This window comes from Gymnodraco acuticeps, unplaced genomic scaffold (genome assembly GCF_902827175.1).
Source record: "Gymnodraco acuticeps unplaced genomic scaffold, fGymAcu1.1, whole genome shotgun sequence".
In the NCBI taxonomy this organism is placed as follows: domain Eukaryota; kingdom Metazoa; phylum Chordata; class Actinopteri; order Perciformes; family Bathydraconidae; genus Gymnodraco; species Gymnodraco acuticeps.
This window is the reverse complement of record NW_022990238.1, coordinates 11074277-11092698: the sequence shown is the minus strand read 5'-3', so window position 1 is coordinate 11092698 and position 18422 is coordinate 11074277. Positions and strand designations below refer to the sequence as shown.

General features: G+C 42.8%; 1 protein-coding gene across 2 annotated transcripts; it reads left to right on the top strand.

Moving 5' to 3' along the window:
* The first annotated feature begins 2593 nt into the window (after positions 1–2593).
* LOC117548834 (PHD finger protein Alfin1-like) lies at positions 2594–7370 on the top strand. Of its 2 annotated transcripts, XR_004569372.1 has the most exons (6): positions 2594–2628; positions 2720–2785; positions 2986–3074; positions 5870–5975; positions 6808–6866; positions 7187–7370. XR_004569372.1 is itself a non-coding variant. In XM_034220328.1 (4 exons), exons 1-4 carry the CDS (start codon positions 5562–5564, stop codon positions 7277–7279), a joined length of 333 nt encoding a protein of 110 aa, XP_034076219.1. In that variant the 5' UTR covers positions 5505–5561; the 3' UTR covers positions 7280–7370. The 2 variants fall into 2 exon arrangements, 1 of the variants encoding a protein (XP_034076219.1); XM_034220328.1 differs by lacking the exons at positions 2594–2628; positions 2720–2785; positions 2986–3074 and adding an exon at positions 5505–5636.
* The last annotated feature ends 11052 nt before the right edge of the window (positions 7371–18422 follow it).

Sequence of the window (18422 nt, the reverse complement as noted above, 5' to 3'; positions counted from 1 at the left end):
CCTCTTTCAGACGAGTTTGAGTTGCTCTTTGTTTTTCTCTGTTTTCAGCAGGTTTCTTACCAGATTTAATAAGCATGCATGCTGTTTTAAAACCAATTATAATGTACATAAGCCTTTATTTGTGAAGATAACTAATGACAGCTATAATTCAAAGTGACGCTTTCCTTTTACAAACCAGTGACACACTATTCCTCCCCAAATAACTATTAAGGCCTGTAAAGTGGAGAAAAGTTTAATTTCATGTCGCTTTAATTGTAGAACAAATTAGCCAAAACTATAAGTTTCACAAGGAAATCAGAGATGCATTGTGACAGCACAGCATTTTGTTGTTAGTGCTGGCATTATTGTATTTTGTGCAAAACATAAAAGTCATCATTTGCCAAAACCAAAGGAGCTGAGGCGTGAGCCAGTAAGAACTCAGAATGCAGACTCCAACAATTTCTCTAACCAGACATGAGACATAACATTGACATTATCTTCATATTAATTGTACATGGCATTTATTCAAATCTATCTCTATAAAATGAGCATCGGCACCTCATGTAGTCATAAACCTCAGCAGGAATCACATAAAGAAGGAGGGGAATTTATATTCCAAATGTAATGTAATACAATTAAATGCCATGAAGATGAGGTTTCCTAACTTTATTGAACAAGTGTGTGAATCTGTACAGGCCCAAGCTGTTGTCGTTGTGCTGACTTTCTGAACTCCCATATCCTCCATAATTCAGAAATTAAAGAGGCAAAAGTTAATCAAGCAACAAGAGATAACGCAGTACTAAAGCTGACTCAAGATTTTAAGCCCAGACACTACAAGGGAAATCTTAAGGTTTTCCTCCGATTGGTGTATATTTTATGTCTAGAGCAAAACACCCAAAATACTGAGTCAGTAACCTGGCAAGACATCAAAGTGTAGATAATGTAATAACCTGATATTTTCTGCAGCCTTCTGTTTTAAATGCTGTTATTTTGTTTCTTTGTCATTATTACATCTTATTACAGAAATACATAAAAATGAGTGCGGAACTTTTTTCCATTTTATGCTACTTTAAAAGGCGCATTCACACCGCAGTACTTTTCCCACAAAGGTTCATGAGAACTTAGTTCATGAGAACTCTTTTGTCGCGTTCACACCGAAAAGAGCCGGTGTTGTGTCACATTATGCCTCCCCGTCATGAAATGCCCCCCTTGTCACGGGAACGCGCATTTCTAAATGACACGTTTACACCTCTAAATAGGCGCTTTCACACTGCGGTAATTTTCCCACAAAGGTTCATGTGAACTTAGTTCATGTGAACTCTTTTATCGCGTTCACACCAAAAAGAGCCGGTACTAAAATTAGTTCATGTGAACCTTTTTACCCCCTCGAAAGTCCCTGCTAGAGAGCAGGGACTTTCGAGCGGCTCTTTTGTGAGAAAAGAGCTATATTTCTGATTGGCTGGAAGGATTGCAAACCACGCCCCGCAAAACTCCCAAAAAGTTTTGTGAAGCCGCCATTTTATTATCCTCGCATTAGCATTATTAGCATTAGCCCAGCGTAGAAACGCAGAGAGACTAACTTATGGCAACACAAAATAAAACATGGGAGCGGTGGAGATGAGGAGGTGTCGGCGTTCTGGCGATTTACTCGGAAGGCTTCAGTAGAAGCTGCTGGGAGTCCCAGCAGCTTCTACTGAAGCCAGTCCCTAACTCCGGGGACTTCCGGCCGGGGACTCCGGGTGGCAGCATACGCCGTGAAGTGGTTTGCGGCCTGCCAGTAAACCCAAAGCAGAAGAAGAACAAGTGACGTCAGTGGCTTCATTTGCCTAATCCACCCCCAGGGACTTTTTACAGTGTGAACGCGATCTGTACTTAGTTCATGCGAACTAAAGAGTTCACATGAACTAAGTTCACATGAACCTTTGTGGGAAAAGTACCGCAGTGTGAAAGCGCCTAATGACACGTTTACACCATAGGTTTACACCTTAAAACGATGTTTAAAACGAAAAGTAAACGTTCAGGGTTTTTATTAATGGTAATTTTCAGACTGTGAGTTGTTTAGTGGTAGCTCATAGTCTTGATTCTTCTGGTTTAACTTTTCGCTCCGTATTTGAGGTGTCGAAATTCATTCGTCACTTCCTTTTCAGTTTTTGTTTTTTTTAATCTTTTTTTTTATCATTATTGTTACATCCTGTCTGTATAAACGTGCTTTAAAATGTATTGTTTAATTTTACATAGTTGTCATCTAATAATCAAAATATATGTTTACAAATGTTACATAGTCTTTGTCAGCATATTATTATATATACGCTATGCGTACAAAATAAAAGTGTGACATTCATGAAACTTGCTCCATTTATTGGTACCAGTCCTAGAACCATACCCTGAAAAATGCTTGAGGGTGGGATTCATAGAAACCTCTTTTTTTGGGGGGGGGGGGCATTTTATGACAGGCCTGTCCATCACAATATGCCCCCCCTTGCTATCTTACAAAATAAAAGTGTCACATTCATGAAACTTGCTCCATTTATTGGTACCAGTCCTAGAACCATACCCAGAAAAATCAACCAGCGCAATGACGGTCAAGCAGCTGTTATTGACAGCTAAGCTATGACCGCCATCTGGAAACACAAATTTGGAAGAATCCGGGTATGTACATGATTGGAATGACTTTGCATTTGTAAATGTTGCAAATGTGCATTTTTCAACAGGAATGTAATACTTTTGCAACTACTCTCAGGTTGATCCAATGGCACACACAGTCATCGTGGGAATTGTGAACGAGAACCATCACTGGATGTTGGTGGTGAGAATAGAAGCATATTTTAAGCTCCAATCTGTATCTATAATGCTGTATACACCATATATAATTAGTGATTTGCAAGATAACCGGGCCACACATACATGCTGTCACTTATTATTGATCTAAACAATACCCTACATCGTACCTGCCTAATGTATGGTTCCTGCCTAATGCATGTTGTGTTTCCATGTGAATAATAAAAGGTAATGTACCCCCATGAGAAGAAAACCCTCTTCTTGGATCCACTTGGAGAAGGGAAAGGCAAAATGAGGGTGTGCCTACAGTCTACAAGGTACATTTGATACAGTGTACTAGTTCCGGTGTTGTATGAGTTTTTTGACAATGATGTGCTGCATCTTGACACATGTACTATCTACATACTGTAGAGCAGGGGTGCCCAACCAGTCGATCGCGATCGATCACGGGGAGATTCCCAGTCGATCGCGAGATGTGTCTAAAAATAGAACAACAATATTATGTTGTATCGTTAATGTCCTGTAACATAATCTTCCTGTCCAGAATAATGCACTTGAATGCATCAAAGCTTTGTGATTGGCCGGCGTGACCCCATGTATCGGGGCGTGGCTGGTGAGCAGTGGGAAGTGTGCACTAGTTCGCTAACGTTGTTGGTGTCAAGTGTCAACAGGAGTGACAGTCCGCACACACACAAGACCGCAATTATGGCAGAAGCAAAACATATATAATTTTCACTCCGAGTGGGAGGATGATTATTTTTTTATCTATTCCAATTCAAAGTCCATCTGTCTCATCTGCAATGTGAGCGTGGCTTTATCGAAGAAGGGTCATTTAGGAGCGGCATTTCAAAACAGTGCACAAACGCTACGAGACGGGATTCCCTCCTGCCCGACGCTCCCAAAAGGGGAGGGGCCTGAAAGGACAGCTAAATGCACAGCAGTCCATTTTCACCAGGCCCAACAACATAGCAGGCTTGTTTGAGACAAGCGAGACCTGCGCAGACCTGCGCAATTTCGATCAACGTCTTGCTCGTGCGTTGCATGATGGTTAGTCATTTTGTCCGACTTGCTCTGGAGGCCCGCCTACATGAGACGTTGAAATCTCGCGGGACAAAGACGCCCGCAGCCTTGAGAGCGAGGCGCGGCGAGGCGGCGCAGTTCCTCTCCACGGGCTGCGGAAGCGTGATGGGAAACGACTCGCTGGTATCTCGAGCTGAGCGCTCATTGGTGGTTTTTACCACGTGCTGGTGATGAAACTCTCCAATTGGCTCGGCAAACGTTTGTTGTTGTCTTGTGTCAGTTTTACGTCGCCACATCCATTCCCATTTTTCATCATTGTTCCACAATATTTATCATCATTAAATTAATATCCATATATTTTATACTATACTTGCACTGCTTACCGTTTTCATACTTTATATATCTTAGCATATTCATACACACTGTTCATACTGCTCTCAGGCTGCTGTGTATATCTAGTGTATTCATACCCCTCACTGTTTATTCATCATTCAATTAATTCTATATTTTATTCTGTAGATTGTGTACATTACTTTTCACTTTACTGCTTTTTGCACTCCTGGTTAGAAGCTAAACTGCATTTCGTTGTCTCAGTACCTGTAATATGTGCAATAACAATAAAGTTGAATCTAATCTTGAGCAGGAACAAATGTATTTACTTAGTACATATCTGACATTAACGATTAAACACATGTGTGCATTCTTTATAAATGCAAACCGAGTCAAGCCGACTCCGGAGGTGGCGGTATGCACCTCAAAGTTGTTTGCAATCCGCCAAAAAACCGAGAGAAGAAGAAGACGAAGACGAAGCCGACTCCGAGCTGTCCGACTTCAGGCGAGCTTTTTGAGACCTCCCCCGGCTGCGATCGGCTATTCTCGTCTACTTTCAAGGCGAGCCGCAACGCGTCTCAAACAAGCCTAGCATCTTATCGTGTCAGTCACACATGAAGTCTTTCAAAGACGGCGAAGTTGTGAAAGAAGCATTCCTGGAGGCTGCCGATGAGCTTTTTGGGGACAGTAAAAATAACAGTAGCATTTCAACAGGTTTTTGATATAATAAAAACTCAAGTTAGATACCATTATTAATCTGCTGTAAGTTTTAGTTTGTTTGAACTTATTCATTATAATTATTGTACAAAATGGTATAAGAATGCAAACTTAAATTGATTATAGTCTATTATCAATTCAGTTTAAGAAACTAGTGTTGCTTGCATCCTATTTTAAAGGCATTTCTTTTTATAATCGACTAAAATGCAACAAAAAAAGGGTTTGATTCTATTAATTTTGTCTTTTTTATTGCACTGTTGCAGCAGATTCCTGTGTAGCTTCAGATCTGAGTTGTCTTAGTTGTGTAAGCCTAATTTATACTTTTGTAGCAACACTATTTTTATATAATGGCAAAGAAAGGGTTCAGAGTCTTTTCTTTTTTTCCAGTGTCATATGTGGCAGCACTGCTCAATGTTTCTTGAAAACATTACCCACTTGTAGTATGTGACGTGTGAATAAACTCCAACTCTGTATCAACAACACTGTTGTGTAACTTCAGTTAAATACTTGTGTGTGTGTAGATTAGAAAAAGGTAAGATAAAGGATCTGCAGTATTTTATGAAGTATTCATCGTACAAAGGTCAGTTTTATACAAGTAGAAGTGTGTATTTACCTGGTAGTAGGCTGTCAGTAATGGCTACGCCTCTCTATTTGGACTGGTAGATCTCGGCAGACTGGCAACTTTAAAAGTAGCTCTCGGTTCAAAAAAGGTTGGGCACCCCTGCTGTAGAGCCTTTATGAGGATGAAAGGCTGCAAGGTGTCAAGATGGACATGCAGCACCCTCCCCCATAATCGCCAACAAGACTTAAAAGTGAGTGTGAAATGCATTTAGCCAAACATTACTCTCAAACTCAAATTCAATAGCAATTAGACTGAATATCTTGACTTGCTTTTATACATCTTGATCAAAGATGTATTGAATTGTGTCAAACTACACATATACAACATGTCATTCTTTAAATCTGTTGGGTCATTTGTCTGTATTCCATTTGAGGGTAAAATCATAGACCATGCAGTCCATATACTAATCAAGGTTCTCTTCAGTTTGCAGAGAAGATTTTACTGGGGGAGGCAATTGAGTTTGAAACCTCACAGAAGGCAGTGCACGAGCTGAGGCTGGACATTGCTACTTCTCTCCTCAGAGAATCTGGTTTGTTACCTTTTCTCAACATTGTCAATGACTTCATGTAGTTACTTTTATTAATTGTATCTCATAAGTATGCATCAATAACCTAGTATATGAATAATGTGCCATGCAAATTGTTGTATTGTATCACTGCTTGGACCATTGGTACTGTTGGGTTAATATTGACCAGGGACATTATCAGGGTTTTAAAAGCAACACAGTGGCTTAAGTATAGATTAGGGTAAATAGTCACTACATACAGTATATTGTGTATCTCAACTCCAAGCAGATAACATATGAAGCATCGCAGGCAGGCATCTTCAACTGCAATTTCATATAGGCTACACACGTCACACTCTAACACACCCTTTCAATTCTGCGGTTTATTTAAGATGTGAGATTTCCCCATCTTCCTCCTTTCAATGTGCTCATTGGTGTGTATTACTTTTAACTGATATCCTCAGTTAATTTTTACCTTGAACTTATTATAATCAAAGCTGTAAAGCTAATGTGATGAACAACAAAAGAACCATGAGAACCAAACTTAAATTGATGCGTACAGTGCGAAAGAAGTTTTTGGATGTTTTGTAATGACATTGTGCAGGTTCCCATTCTACAGAGGGTAAGGAGAGTGTGAAAGAAGGAGCAGATGGCTCCTCTGTGCTCAGATTTAATAATTTAGAAAATCTATGTGTTTGTGTGTGTTTTGCCTTTTCTTCACACAAAATAATAAAAGACCACAACAAATGTGTCCTTATATAATTGACCTTTTAGTCAAAAATTGGAATGGGTCACCTTGACCCCAAATCTGCAATGTGGTTTATCTGAAGATATTGATTACGTTTTGTCTCAACAGATGATCTAAGCAGGCTTTGCTTTTACTGCGGGATGGAGGAGCAGGATGAAGAACATTGGGTAATTTCCTATTGCACATTACAAATAAAGAAAATTAGCAGAAATATGTTTCCAGACTTTATCAACATAACATTTGCGTTGGTAATTGCTACTATATTTGGCATCTTCAGCATTAACTGATAAAGGATTAATGATTTGCTTGTTTTTCCATACATTTTTGTTGAAAATGTATTTCTTTCTCATAACACAACATTTATGTTTTTGAAAGATTTCGATTATTGAAGGAATGGTTAGAATGTTAGTGGGAAATACATTAGAGATATTCTATTATCATAAAAATAATGCATACCTTACATAACAAGTATTTATTGTTTTCTCAGATTTGCTGTGACATTTGTCAGTGGTGGTACCACCACCAATGTGTACAAAGGCCTCCAGTGGATCAACCGTACTTGTGCCCTGGATGCACATAATGCCCCGAAGGAACCATCATTAACTGTCCACTGTCATTTCAACCAATGCAACTATTGTTTGGCCTGTCATAAAATGCACCCCACCCCAAAAGATGTTTCTATGAATCCCACCGTCAAGCATTTTTCAGGGTATGGTCCTAGGACTGGTACCAATAAATGGAGCAAGTTTCATGAATGTCACACTTTTATTTTGTAAGATAGCAAGGGGGGGCATATAGTGATGGCCAGACCTGTCATAAAATGCCCCCCCCAAAAAAGAGGTTTCTATGAATCCCACCCTCAAGAATTTTTCAGGGTATGGTTCTAGGACTGGTACCAATAAATGGAGCATGTTTCATGAATGTCATACTTTTATTTTGTAAGATAGCAAGGGGGGGCATATTGTGATGGACAGGCCTGTCATAAAATGTCCCCCCCCCAAAAAAAGGGGTTTCTATTAATCCCACCCTCAAGCATTGTTCAGGGTATGGTCCTAGGACTGGTACCAATAAATGGAGCAAGTTTCATGAATGTCACACTTATTTTTGTAAGATAGCAAGGGGGGGCATATTGTGATGGCCAGGCCTGTCATAAAATGCCCCCCCCCCCAAAAAACAAAAGAGGTTTCTATGAATCCCACCCTCAAGCATTTTTCAGGGTATGGTTCTAGGACTGGTACCAATAAATGGAGCAAGTTTAATGAATGTCACACTTTTATTTTTGTAAGATAGCAAGGGGGGGCATATTGTGATGGACAGGCCTGTCATAAAATGTCCCCCCCCCAAAAAAAGGGGTTTCTATTAATCCCACCCTCAAGCATTTTTCAGGGTATGGTTCTAGGACTGGTACCAATAAATGGAGCAAGCTTCATGAATGTCACACTTTTATTTTGTAAGATAGCATGGGGGGGCATATTGTGATGGACAGGCCTGTCATAAAATGCCCCCCCCCGTATGTAATATTTTCTTTTGTTCTTAAATTTCATGACAGAAATGGAGAGCTTTTATACTGAGTTTGTAGGTCGCCAAGTTGGCATCATTGACAGTTCGTCTCTTAAAGCCTCTAAAGCTCTGCAACAAAAAAGGATCATTATGAATGTAAATACTATACATGGTAATGCAGCAGGGAAGAGTGCGATGAGGCAGGCAGGCAGAACCAGATTTATTTCTAAATATTTGTCGATCAATATTAGGCTACACTAATATAAGGCTACTAGTATTATAATAATACTGCAATAATATTCCAGTGGTGGCTGCTTAAGGTTGTTTCTGGCTCGTTTGATCCAAACATTGTCCAAAGCTCAAAATGTATTGTAATAGATGTAAGAATTCTCAACATGTACAATATGTTTTGATCCAACACAATATTCTGATTCAATCCATATATGTTAGGGGTTTTTTTAAACAATATTTTCACCACAATAAATAGACTGCCTTCTCTCCAGCTCACCGCACACAAAGGGGGGGGGGGGGGCATCTGTATTAACGGGTCAGTCTATAAGCACTCTCACAGCACCATAAATTACATTTAAACAACCACAAAAAAACAATTATTGTTTCCGATATTGATTTAACGAGATGCTGTTATAACATGGAAACGGCTTAATTTAAAAAAATAAGCTTCAAAAATGTTTTATGAAGCACACTGGGTACAGCCCTGTAATACATGTGTTCCGTGTGTATATAGTGTATATAGTCTTACGCAAGAAACACATAGCATGAACAGACTGCAACAAAACCAGTCTTACAAAACAGACTTCTGCTAAACTGGTGCAGAAGCAAAGCATCTGCCTTAGATGAAGTTCACACAGAACTGTGGAAAAGGGAGAACATCTGTACTTGCTTTCAACGACATGATCAGGCTTATATATTATAAAAGTGTTGGCTAAAGTAACGCAGAATATATATTTTTTTAATTGTAAATAATTAGAAACATTATTTATGTGCACAAGTACACACACATAACAAGCTGTACCGAGTTCCTCCGGCTGCAGTGTGGCAGAAGAGCGCTGGGAGCAGAGGGAGGTGAGTAGACGGATATGAAGGATGACGGATGCGACGGAAATACACCCGAACATATCTGGTAGCCCGAACATATCTGGTACTGACACCGGTACTAAAATTAGTTCATGAGACCCGAAAGTCCCTGGAGAGCAGGGACTTTCGTGGGGGTAAAAAGGTTCCTATTTCTGATTGGCTGGGCGGAATGCAAACCACGCCCCGTAAAACTCCCAAAAAGTTTTGTGAAGCCGCCATTTTATTATCCTTGCATTAGCATTATTAGCATTAGCCCAGCGCAGAAACGCAGAGAGACTAACTTATGGCAACACAAAATAAAACATGGGAGCGGTGGAGATGAGGAGGTGTCGGCGTTCTGGCGATTTACTCGGAAGGCTTCAGTAGAAGCTGCTGGGAGTCCCAGCAGCTTCTACTGAAGCCAGTCCCCAACTCCGGGGACTTCCGGCCGGGGACTTTGGGCGGCAGTATACGCCGTGAAGTGGTTTGCGGCCTGCCAGTAAACCCAAAGCAGAAGAAGAAGAAGTGACGTCAGCGGCTTCATTTGCCTAATCCACCCCCAGGGACTTATTCCGGTGTGAACGCGATCTGTACTTAGTTCATGAGAACTAAAGAGTTCTCATGAACTAAGTTCTCATGAACCTTTGTGGGAAAAATACTGCGGTGTGAATGCGCCTTTTGTACTTCTACACCACTGCAATTCAGAGGTGAATAGTGTACTACTACATTTATTTAATATCTTTAGTTACTTTACAGATTTGGATTACGGATGTGAAATATAATCAACTCTTAAATCAGACTTTAGTTACACCTGGAGTAAATTCACAAGCTACCCTGCAGTATACAAAGTAGCTGCACCTTTACCAGCTCAACACTTTATACATCAATAATTATAATCAAAACATATAATATATATTATTCTGAGATGGACCGATCTGCAGAATAAGTACTTTTGCTATTAAGTATATTTTGATGCTAACACTTGTGTACTTTTACTTGACTAACATTTTGATTGCAGGTCTTTTACTTGTAACAGAGTATTCCTACACTCTTTTACTTCTATTTTACTCAAGTACAAGATCTGAGTAGTTCTCCAACCTCTGCCTTTATATACATATTTGAGTTGAAGTAGCTTTCAATCTAACAATCTGACTGCATTTCTCCTCAGTGGAGGCCACCAGCAGCAGATGTTGCCTACCTGTTAAGGTTTAAAACATGCCATTAAATACACAGCTCCACTCGTTTATAGTTGCTGCCAAAGATACATGGGACGGATGCCTGACTGCTGACCTGAATTAGCTGTTTGATGCCTTTGGCTGTGCCATGGGAAAAGGACAGTCTGTACTTTGAACAGTGACAACTAGTTTCAAAGGTGGGGTAATGTTAAAAGGAGAGCATTTCAAGAGTGAGGCAGAACATTGGATGAATACAGTCGAAGAAGCTGGCTGAGACGGAGGGAGAGATGTGAAAAGGGAATGTTTTATATTACTCCTGATGCTGTTATATTTGTCTTTTAGTTTGAAAAAACAGAATAATATATCGATCATACATTTATTATCCTAATATATATCGTTTTTGTATAACCTCATACTTAAAATACAAGATAATTCAATAAGGACATTTTTCTTTAATACATTAATTAAGTGCAGGCGTCTTGCAAGGTTTAGAAATACAATTAAGGTGATTCTCAAAATTGCTCAGCCAGAGTAGATTTGTTTTTGTCTCCCAGTTAAACCGGCCTCCAGATGATAGGTTTCTCTTCCATTGTCTCTGTGATTACACATCCCTTGTGATGCTCATTTAAATATTGTCAGGGATAATGCCACTTGATTTTCTGCTGCTGAATCTTTACATAACATCTATCTATCAAAGTATCCATATAAATCATCCCTGACAGGGTATTTAAAAACAAATACACATTCAAATCATAAACGCCAAGTCACACAGCACCTTGGCACTGACTGGAGCCCAGCATCAAATTATCAGACTCTCGTCTTCTTCTCCTTCTATCAGTGTCCACAATTACATTGATTAATAGTGGCATTTCATTCTATTCTTTTCATGACTGGCAATTGCTTGCTGTGCAACAATGTGAACATGAAAACAATAAACAGCCAACAATAAACAGCCATGTGTGTGTGTGTGTGTGTGTGTGTGTGTGTGTGTGTGTGTGTGTGTGTGTGTGTGTGTGTGTGTGTGTGTGTGTGTGTGTGTGTGTGTGTGTGTGTGTGTGCGTGCGTGCGTGCGTGCGTGCGTGCGTGCGTGTGTGTGTGTGTGTGCATGGCCTAGCATTACTATACTTGTGGGGACCTACATCTGTTTACACAATCACGTGTGGGGACTCGCCTCCCTTATGGGGACAAATTGGAGTTCCCCATAAGGGGAATCATTAATTTTAGGGTGAAGACTTGGTTAGGTTTAGGATTAGGGTTAGGATAAGTCTCCAGGAAATGCATGTAAGTCAATGTAATGTCCCCTGAAGTGATGTATACATCGTGTGTGTGTGTGTGTGTGTGTGTGTGTGTGTGTGTGTGTGTGTGTGTGTATGTGTGTGTATGTGTGTGTGTGTGTGTGTGTGTGTGTGTGTGTGTGTGTGTGTGTGTGTGTGTGTGTGTGTGTGTGTGTGTGTGTGTGTGTGTGTGTGTGTGTGTGTGTGTGTGTGTGTGTGTGTGTGTGTGTGTGTGTGTGTTAACCGCCGGGCTGGGCCGCTGAAGACGCTGTGATGAGAAACAACGTTCAGCTACATGACTCACATATTTGGATGAACAAACAGAATCAGGATTTCATTGAACGTCGGTGCACCACTGGCTTGGAGACAGATTCCACTGCTTCATGAAAACACACTTTTGTCAAGAATAATCAATGAGTGTGTTCAGCCGTGAATCAAGTTGAGTGGCTTTAAAATACCTGCTGGTATCCTGCAGGAAAATAAGTGGTACTTTTGGTGCTTTGATTTTATTTAGCTCTTTTTTATAGGCAACCCTTTAAGAAAGAGAATATTGGAATGAGTGATGGGAAATATGGAGAAAAATGAATTTTATGTTATCTTTGAAGATAATAATACTAATAATAATATAAGTCAGTGGTTTTCAAACTGTGGGGCGCGACCCCTGGTGGGTCGCGGAGGTACTGCAGGGGGGTCGCGGGAAGATTTTTAAATTTTATTATTTTCTCCTTTTAGCTTTGTGAAGCACCTTGAGATGACGTTGTTTTTAAAGTGCACCAAATCAAATGTATTGTTATTATTATTATTCAATTGTAAACAAACACTACTCGAAAATATCTCATTGGTCAGAGAGCTGTGGGCATAATGCTGCCTTTTGCAACATCCTACTTGTGTGAGATAGGCTTTTCTGCTGTTGCTGCCATCAAAACGAAATACAGATCAAAGCTGAACATTGAGAATGAACTGAGAGTGGCAGTCTCAAAACAACAGCCCCGCTTTGAGAAGATCTGCAAGGGAAAGCAAGCACACACAAGTCATTGATAGGCTATGTGTGGATTAGGAATGGTAAAGTGATGTGATCGTTTGCTACCTGCAGTAGAAATAGTAGTTAATTAATATATTTTCCTTTGAATTTACATAGTATAGTATTCGTTTATTAGTCCCCAAGGGGAAAATGGGTTGCAGCAAATCACAGAGGCATTTCAAAAAGTTAAGACAATACATCACTGACAACAACATAGACACAGATAAAAACAAACAGACATAAGAAAACCAGATATCGGCAGACATGACAAGGGGCCTATAGGCCCCTTGTCATTTAATAATCTACTACTCAGGGAAGAAGGCCAACCAGTTTTAATTAGGCCAAATGAATTCACAGTATCTATTACAAGCACTTTTGTTCATGTGTAATCCATAATCAAATATAAAATGATAGTTGGATCTTTGTATCTTCTTATTATTAGCAGAGAAAATGTAATGTTTTTACAACAATATACAATTAATCCTACCAATATAGATGGGAACCGGGTTGGGGGGTCCCGAAAATATTTCCAATACCCAAGGGGGTCCCGACTGAAAAAGTTTGGCAACCACTGATATAAGTAATAATACCTCAATATCGATATTGCAATCATTGTTTTACTTCTGTAACATAGTGACATTACTATGTAGCACTCAAGCTTCTATTGGCTAGCGTTCCTACACATTGTACATGATAAAGGTAAAAGAGGGTGAAAAGAGCTGCTGCAGCATAGGAAGTATGAGAAAAATAAAGAGCTTTTTGAACATTAAAGACTGGAAACATGTCACAGTAGAGGCACAAAAGACAAATATTAACCAGAAAATGTGCATTCTACTGCCAATTAAACCAATATTGTTTTGGTTACCTTAACCTCAAACTTCCAGTCAACAGCAGCATAGTTTTTATCCTTATCACATACAAGCTAATAGTCACATTTCTTATTTTTTAACGTACGATTACCTCACTAGAGTGGCCATCATATGAAACAAAACTGTTCAACATAAAAGCGTCTTGATTTTCAATTCATCTGTGTAAAAGCGACCTGTAGTTGTTTGTGTTTTCGTTTCACTGAACAATGACTGCATCCCTGCAATAACAAGAGTGCCTCGGGAGTGTGTGTGTGTGTGTGTGTGTGGTGTGTGTGTGTGTGTGTGTGTGTGTGTGTGTGTGTGTGTGTGTGTGTGTGTGTGTGTGTGTGTGTGTGTGTGTGTGTGTGTGTGGTGTGTGTGTGTGTGTGTGTGTGTGTGTGTGTGTGTGTGTGTGTGTGTGTGTGTGTGTTCAATGATGGCGATGATACTGTCACGATCTGTCTTTGTGGTATTTTGTCTTGTTTCATGTTTTATTTTGAAAGGTATTCACCTCCTGTCTTGCCTGTTTCTGTCTGCGTTGTGTCTTGTTTAAATCTGTCTGTGGTTCCCGGTCGTTAGTTTCCCTGGTGTGTCTAATTTACCCGATTGTGTTCACCTGGTGTCCCTGTGTTTTCTCCTCCCTCCTCATCTGTGTCTTGTTTCTGTGATTAGTCTTGTGTGTATTTAAGTTCTGGTTTTTCTGTCTGTCTTTGTCGGTTCGTCTTTTGTTGTTGACTGTGTTCACCGGTGAGTGTTCTGTCTGTCCAAGTTCTATTTCATTATCCTTGAAATAAAGGGTATTATCAGTTTAATCTGCATTTGGGTCCTGCTTCCTTCGCTCTACCGTGACAGAACGAACCGACCACAAAATGGACCCAGCAGATGATCCATGGGAGGTTGAATTACAGCATTTAACTTTCTATCTGGCTTGCTGCTTCGATTGGTGGCAGGGAGCGTCCAGTGTTCGGCAGAAGAGGGCCGCTCTGGTAGAGGCGCTCCGGTTGGCAGCAGAGAAACCATGTTTTGTTGAGTTTTTACCTGACTGGATTTTGGACTTCCTTCAAGCATGTGATTCCAGGCATGCTAGCTCCCTGTCTCCCAATTCCCAACCTGGCACCATACGCCTTGGTGGGTTCCGCCTGAAGTCAACCCGTGCTTCTGCCCCAGTTCTTGCTCCTGTCCAGGAGTCATATTCCGGAACTCGTCAGGCTTATGGAGGTCCACGGAGTATTCAGGAGGCTGCTAAGAGGAGTCGTCGCAAGGCCAGGCTAGCAGCCCGAGCCCCAGCAGCCATGGTTCCGGCTCCAGTGCCGGACCCAGCAGCCATGGTTCCGTGCTCCAGTACCATCCCACATAGCCATGGTACCGTGCTCCAGTACCACCCCACACAGCCATGGATCCGTGTTCCGGTTCCTTGCCCAGCAGCCATGGTTCCGGCTCCAGTGCCGGCCCCAGCAGCCATGTTTCCGGCTCCAAAACCGGCCCACACAGCCATGATCCAGGCTTCAGCTCCGGACCTTACAGCCATGTTTCCGGCTCCAGAACTGGATCTTACAACCGTGGTCCCTGCACCAGAGCTGGCCCATACAGCCATGGTTCCGGCCCCAGTTCCAGCCATGGTTCCGGCTCAAGTACCGGCTCCAGCAGTCATGGTCCCGACTCCAGCACCTCGTCTCCTGCTGGCTCCCCAGCCGTCGCCAGCTCCCCGAGTCTTGTCGGCGTACCGGCCGACTCCAGCACCTCGTCTCCTGCTGGCTCCCCAGCCGTCGCCAGCTCCCCGAGTCTTGTCGGCGTACCGGCCGACTCCAGCACCTCATCTCCTGTTGGCTCTCCAGCCAACACCAGCTCCCCGAGTCTTGTCGGCGTACCGGCCGACTCCAGCACCTCGTCTCCTGTTGGCTCTCCAGCCAACACCAGCTCCCCGAGTCTTGTCGGCGTACCGGCCGACTCCAGCACCTCGTCTCCTGCTGGCTCCCCAGACGACGCCAGCTCCCCGTGTCCTGTCGGCGTACCGACCGACACAAGTTCCCTCTCAAGTCCCCTCTCCAGTTCCCTCTCCAGTTCCCTCTCGAGTCCCCTCTCTAGTCACCTCTCAAGTTCCTACCCGAGTCCCCTCTCGAGTCCCCTCTCGAGTCCCCTCTCCAGTTCCCTCTCCAGTTCCCTCTCGAGTTCGCTCCTTTAGTCCTTCCTCTAGTCCCTCCTTTAATCCCTCCTCTAGTCCCTCCTTTAGTCCCCTCTCTAGTTCCCCTCGTGAGTCCCCTCTTGAGTTCCCTTCTCTAGGCCCTCCTTTAGTCCCTCCTCTAGTCTCTCCTCTAGTCCCCTCTCTAGTTCCCCTCTCGAGTCTCCTCTTGAGTTCCCCCTTGGTTCCCCTCTCGAGTCTCCTCTCGAGTCACGTCTCAAGTCCCTACCCAATGTCCTGGTCCGTTGGAGGTTCCGCTGGGGGTCCTGCCAACTCCATGTCCTGTCCCGTTGGAGGTCCCGCCGACTACTCTCCTGCCGGGGGTCCTGCCAACCCTTTGTCCTGTGCCGTTGGAGGCCCCACCAACTACTCTCCTGCCGGGGGTCCTGCCAACCCTTTGTCCTGTCCCGTTGGAGGTCCCGCCGTCTACTCTCCTGCCGGGGGTCCTGCCAACCCTTTGTCCTGTCCCGTTGGAGGTCCCGCCGTCTACTCTCCTGCCGGGGGTCCTGCCAACCCTTTGTCCTGTCTCGTTGGAGGTCCCGCCGTCTACTCTCCTGCCGGGGGTCCTGCCAACCCTTTGTCCGGTGCCGTTGTAGGCCCCGCTGACTACTCTCCTGCCGGGGGTCCTGCCAACCCTTTGTCCTGTGCCATTGGAGGCCCCGCCGACTACTCTCCTGCCGGGGGTCCTACCAACCCCTTGCCCTGTTCCGTTGGAGGCCCCGCCATCCTCTGTCTCGCCGGGGGTCCTGCCAATCCCGTGTCCTGCTCCTCTTCCGTGGGGGATCCTGCCGAGGCCTGTCCCACCAGCTCCGGTTCCCGGCCCTCTGTGAGCCGTGGTCTTCGCCCGCGATCCCGGCCCCCTGACTCTTCCTGCTGCTGCCCTCGCCCTCGAGCCCGGCCCCCTGACTCTTCCTGCCGCTGCCTTCGCCCTCATGCTCGGCCGCCCGAGTCCCCCACCTTAGACTCTGCCTTGCCCCCGGGCCGTCCGCCCGAATCCCCCTTTTTGAACTCTGCCTTGCCCCCGGGCCGTCCGCCCGAGATCCCTTCCTGGTCCTCTGCTGTGCCTCTGGGCGGTCAGCTCAGTCCCGTCCTCCTGACCCCCTCCACCCACCCTGGTGGCCTAGTGATACGTTTGGAACTGTTTGGAAAACCATTCACGTCTTCAATGGGGGATTGAATTGGGCTTTAGAAGAGTTTAAAACAATTTAACGTAAATTGAGATTGTGGGACCACAGGATTCACGCTTGAAATGAAAAGTAGAAGCCATGCCTTAAACAGACAATCAGACTGAATGAGGATCATTGGCCAGATAACTGAAGTGCACACATCTTTGAAACCTAACTGGTGTTATTTTGCATGGCATTAAGTGGGTAAGATGTTTTATAGAATGTAATAAAATGATAACAAAAAGACACAAAACTACCACAAATAAGACACAAGAGATGCAAAACTATTGTAATGGGATGCAAAATGAACACAAAGAGAAACAAAAATGCCAACAAAACGGCATAATACTAACACAAAAAGACACAAGAGATGCAAAACGTCTACGATGAGACACAATATAATAAATATAAGATGTACATTTAACAAAAAAAGACAAAACTACCACTAACGGAGTATAGTGCTTATACTGGCAGATTTGCATAAACGGGATTTCATTGGCTGACGCCTCCGTCGAGGCGTCAAAAGTTGAACATTGCTCAACTTTTTACGCCAGCTACACCAGCAACGCTCCACGTCGCTTCCCAAAATGCAGTTCGGCTAAAAGTGACGTCACCCCATTCAAAGTGAATGGGCAGAAGCGTTGGAAGCTTCAACGCACGCCGCTGTGTGGACGGGCCGTAAGAGACACAAGAGATACAAAACAACTACAAAGAGACAATGTCTTCAGTCTCTCACTGTCTTGCTCTGATTAGGGAGGGGTGGGGCACAGTGTCACATTTTGTGCTCATGCCTGTAGCTTAAGTATTATACATGTTGTGCCACAAACATTCCTCCAAACATAAAGAGTAAATCAAAATAATTCATTATTAAAACTCATGTCAGTCAGTACCATCCGCATTATATTTCAGCCGGCTAAAATGATGTTCTGATCTGAAATGGCTCAGTAATTAGGAAGCCTGTCAAAAGGTAAAATATATGCCTCTTACTTATAGAACTTCAATAATATGGATGTTCTATCTGCAACTTGTTCCTTTGATTAACTCACTTCATTTGGATCTAATCTCCTGGGCTTGTTTCAGTCCAACTCCAATCGATGACCCTTTCTGTTTATTAAACAGTCACATGATCGTGAGTTGTATTTTTAGCACCGGCACCATAATCATTTATTGCATTGCCATGCTGATTCCAGATTATGTGGTAAATTCTTTATGTTCACTATAAAATGCAGAAGCAGCAGCGTCAGACAAATGGCATACACTACAACATGATTTATCATGCTTATAGTCATAATTCATATTTTCAACATTATACAACCAAGTGTCCTCATGATTTAATAATATTACATCAGCATCCCTTAACTTAATTCAAAGCTTTACTATTGTATGCAAGTTTCGAAGCAATTCCATCTTTAGAATCACCCTTTTTTCCTTTCTGGTTCAATGATGAGCTACGTCTTTCTAGTCGAGAGGACAATTACTTTGACAA

Coding starts and splice junctions, on each gene's coding strand:
- LOC117548834 (XM_034220328.1), top strand. CDS start 5,562: ATGAGGATGAAAGGCTGCAAGGTGTCAAGATGGACATGCAGCACCCTC. Junction 5,637..5,869: donor ATCGCCAACAAGACTTAAAA/GTGAGTGTGAAA, acceptor GGTTCTCTTCAG/TTTGCAGAGAAGATTTTACT. Junction 5,976..6,807: donor TTCTCTCCTCAGAGAATCTG/GTTTGTTACCTT, acceptor TTGTCTCAACAG/ATGATCTAAGCAGGCTTTGC.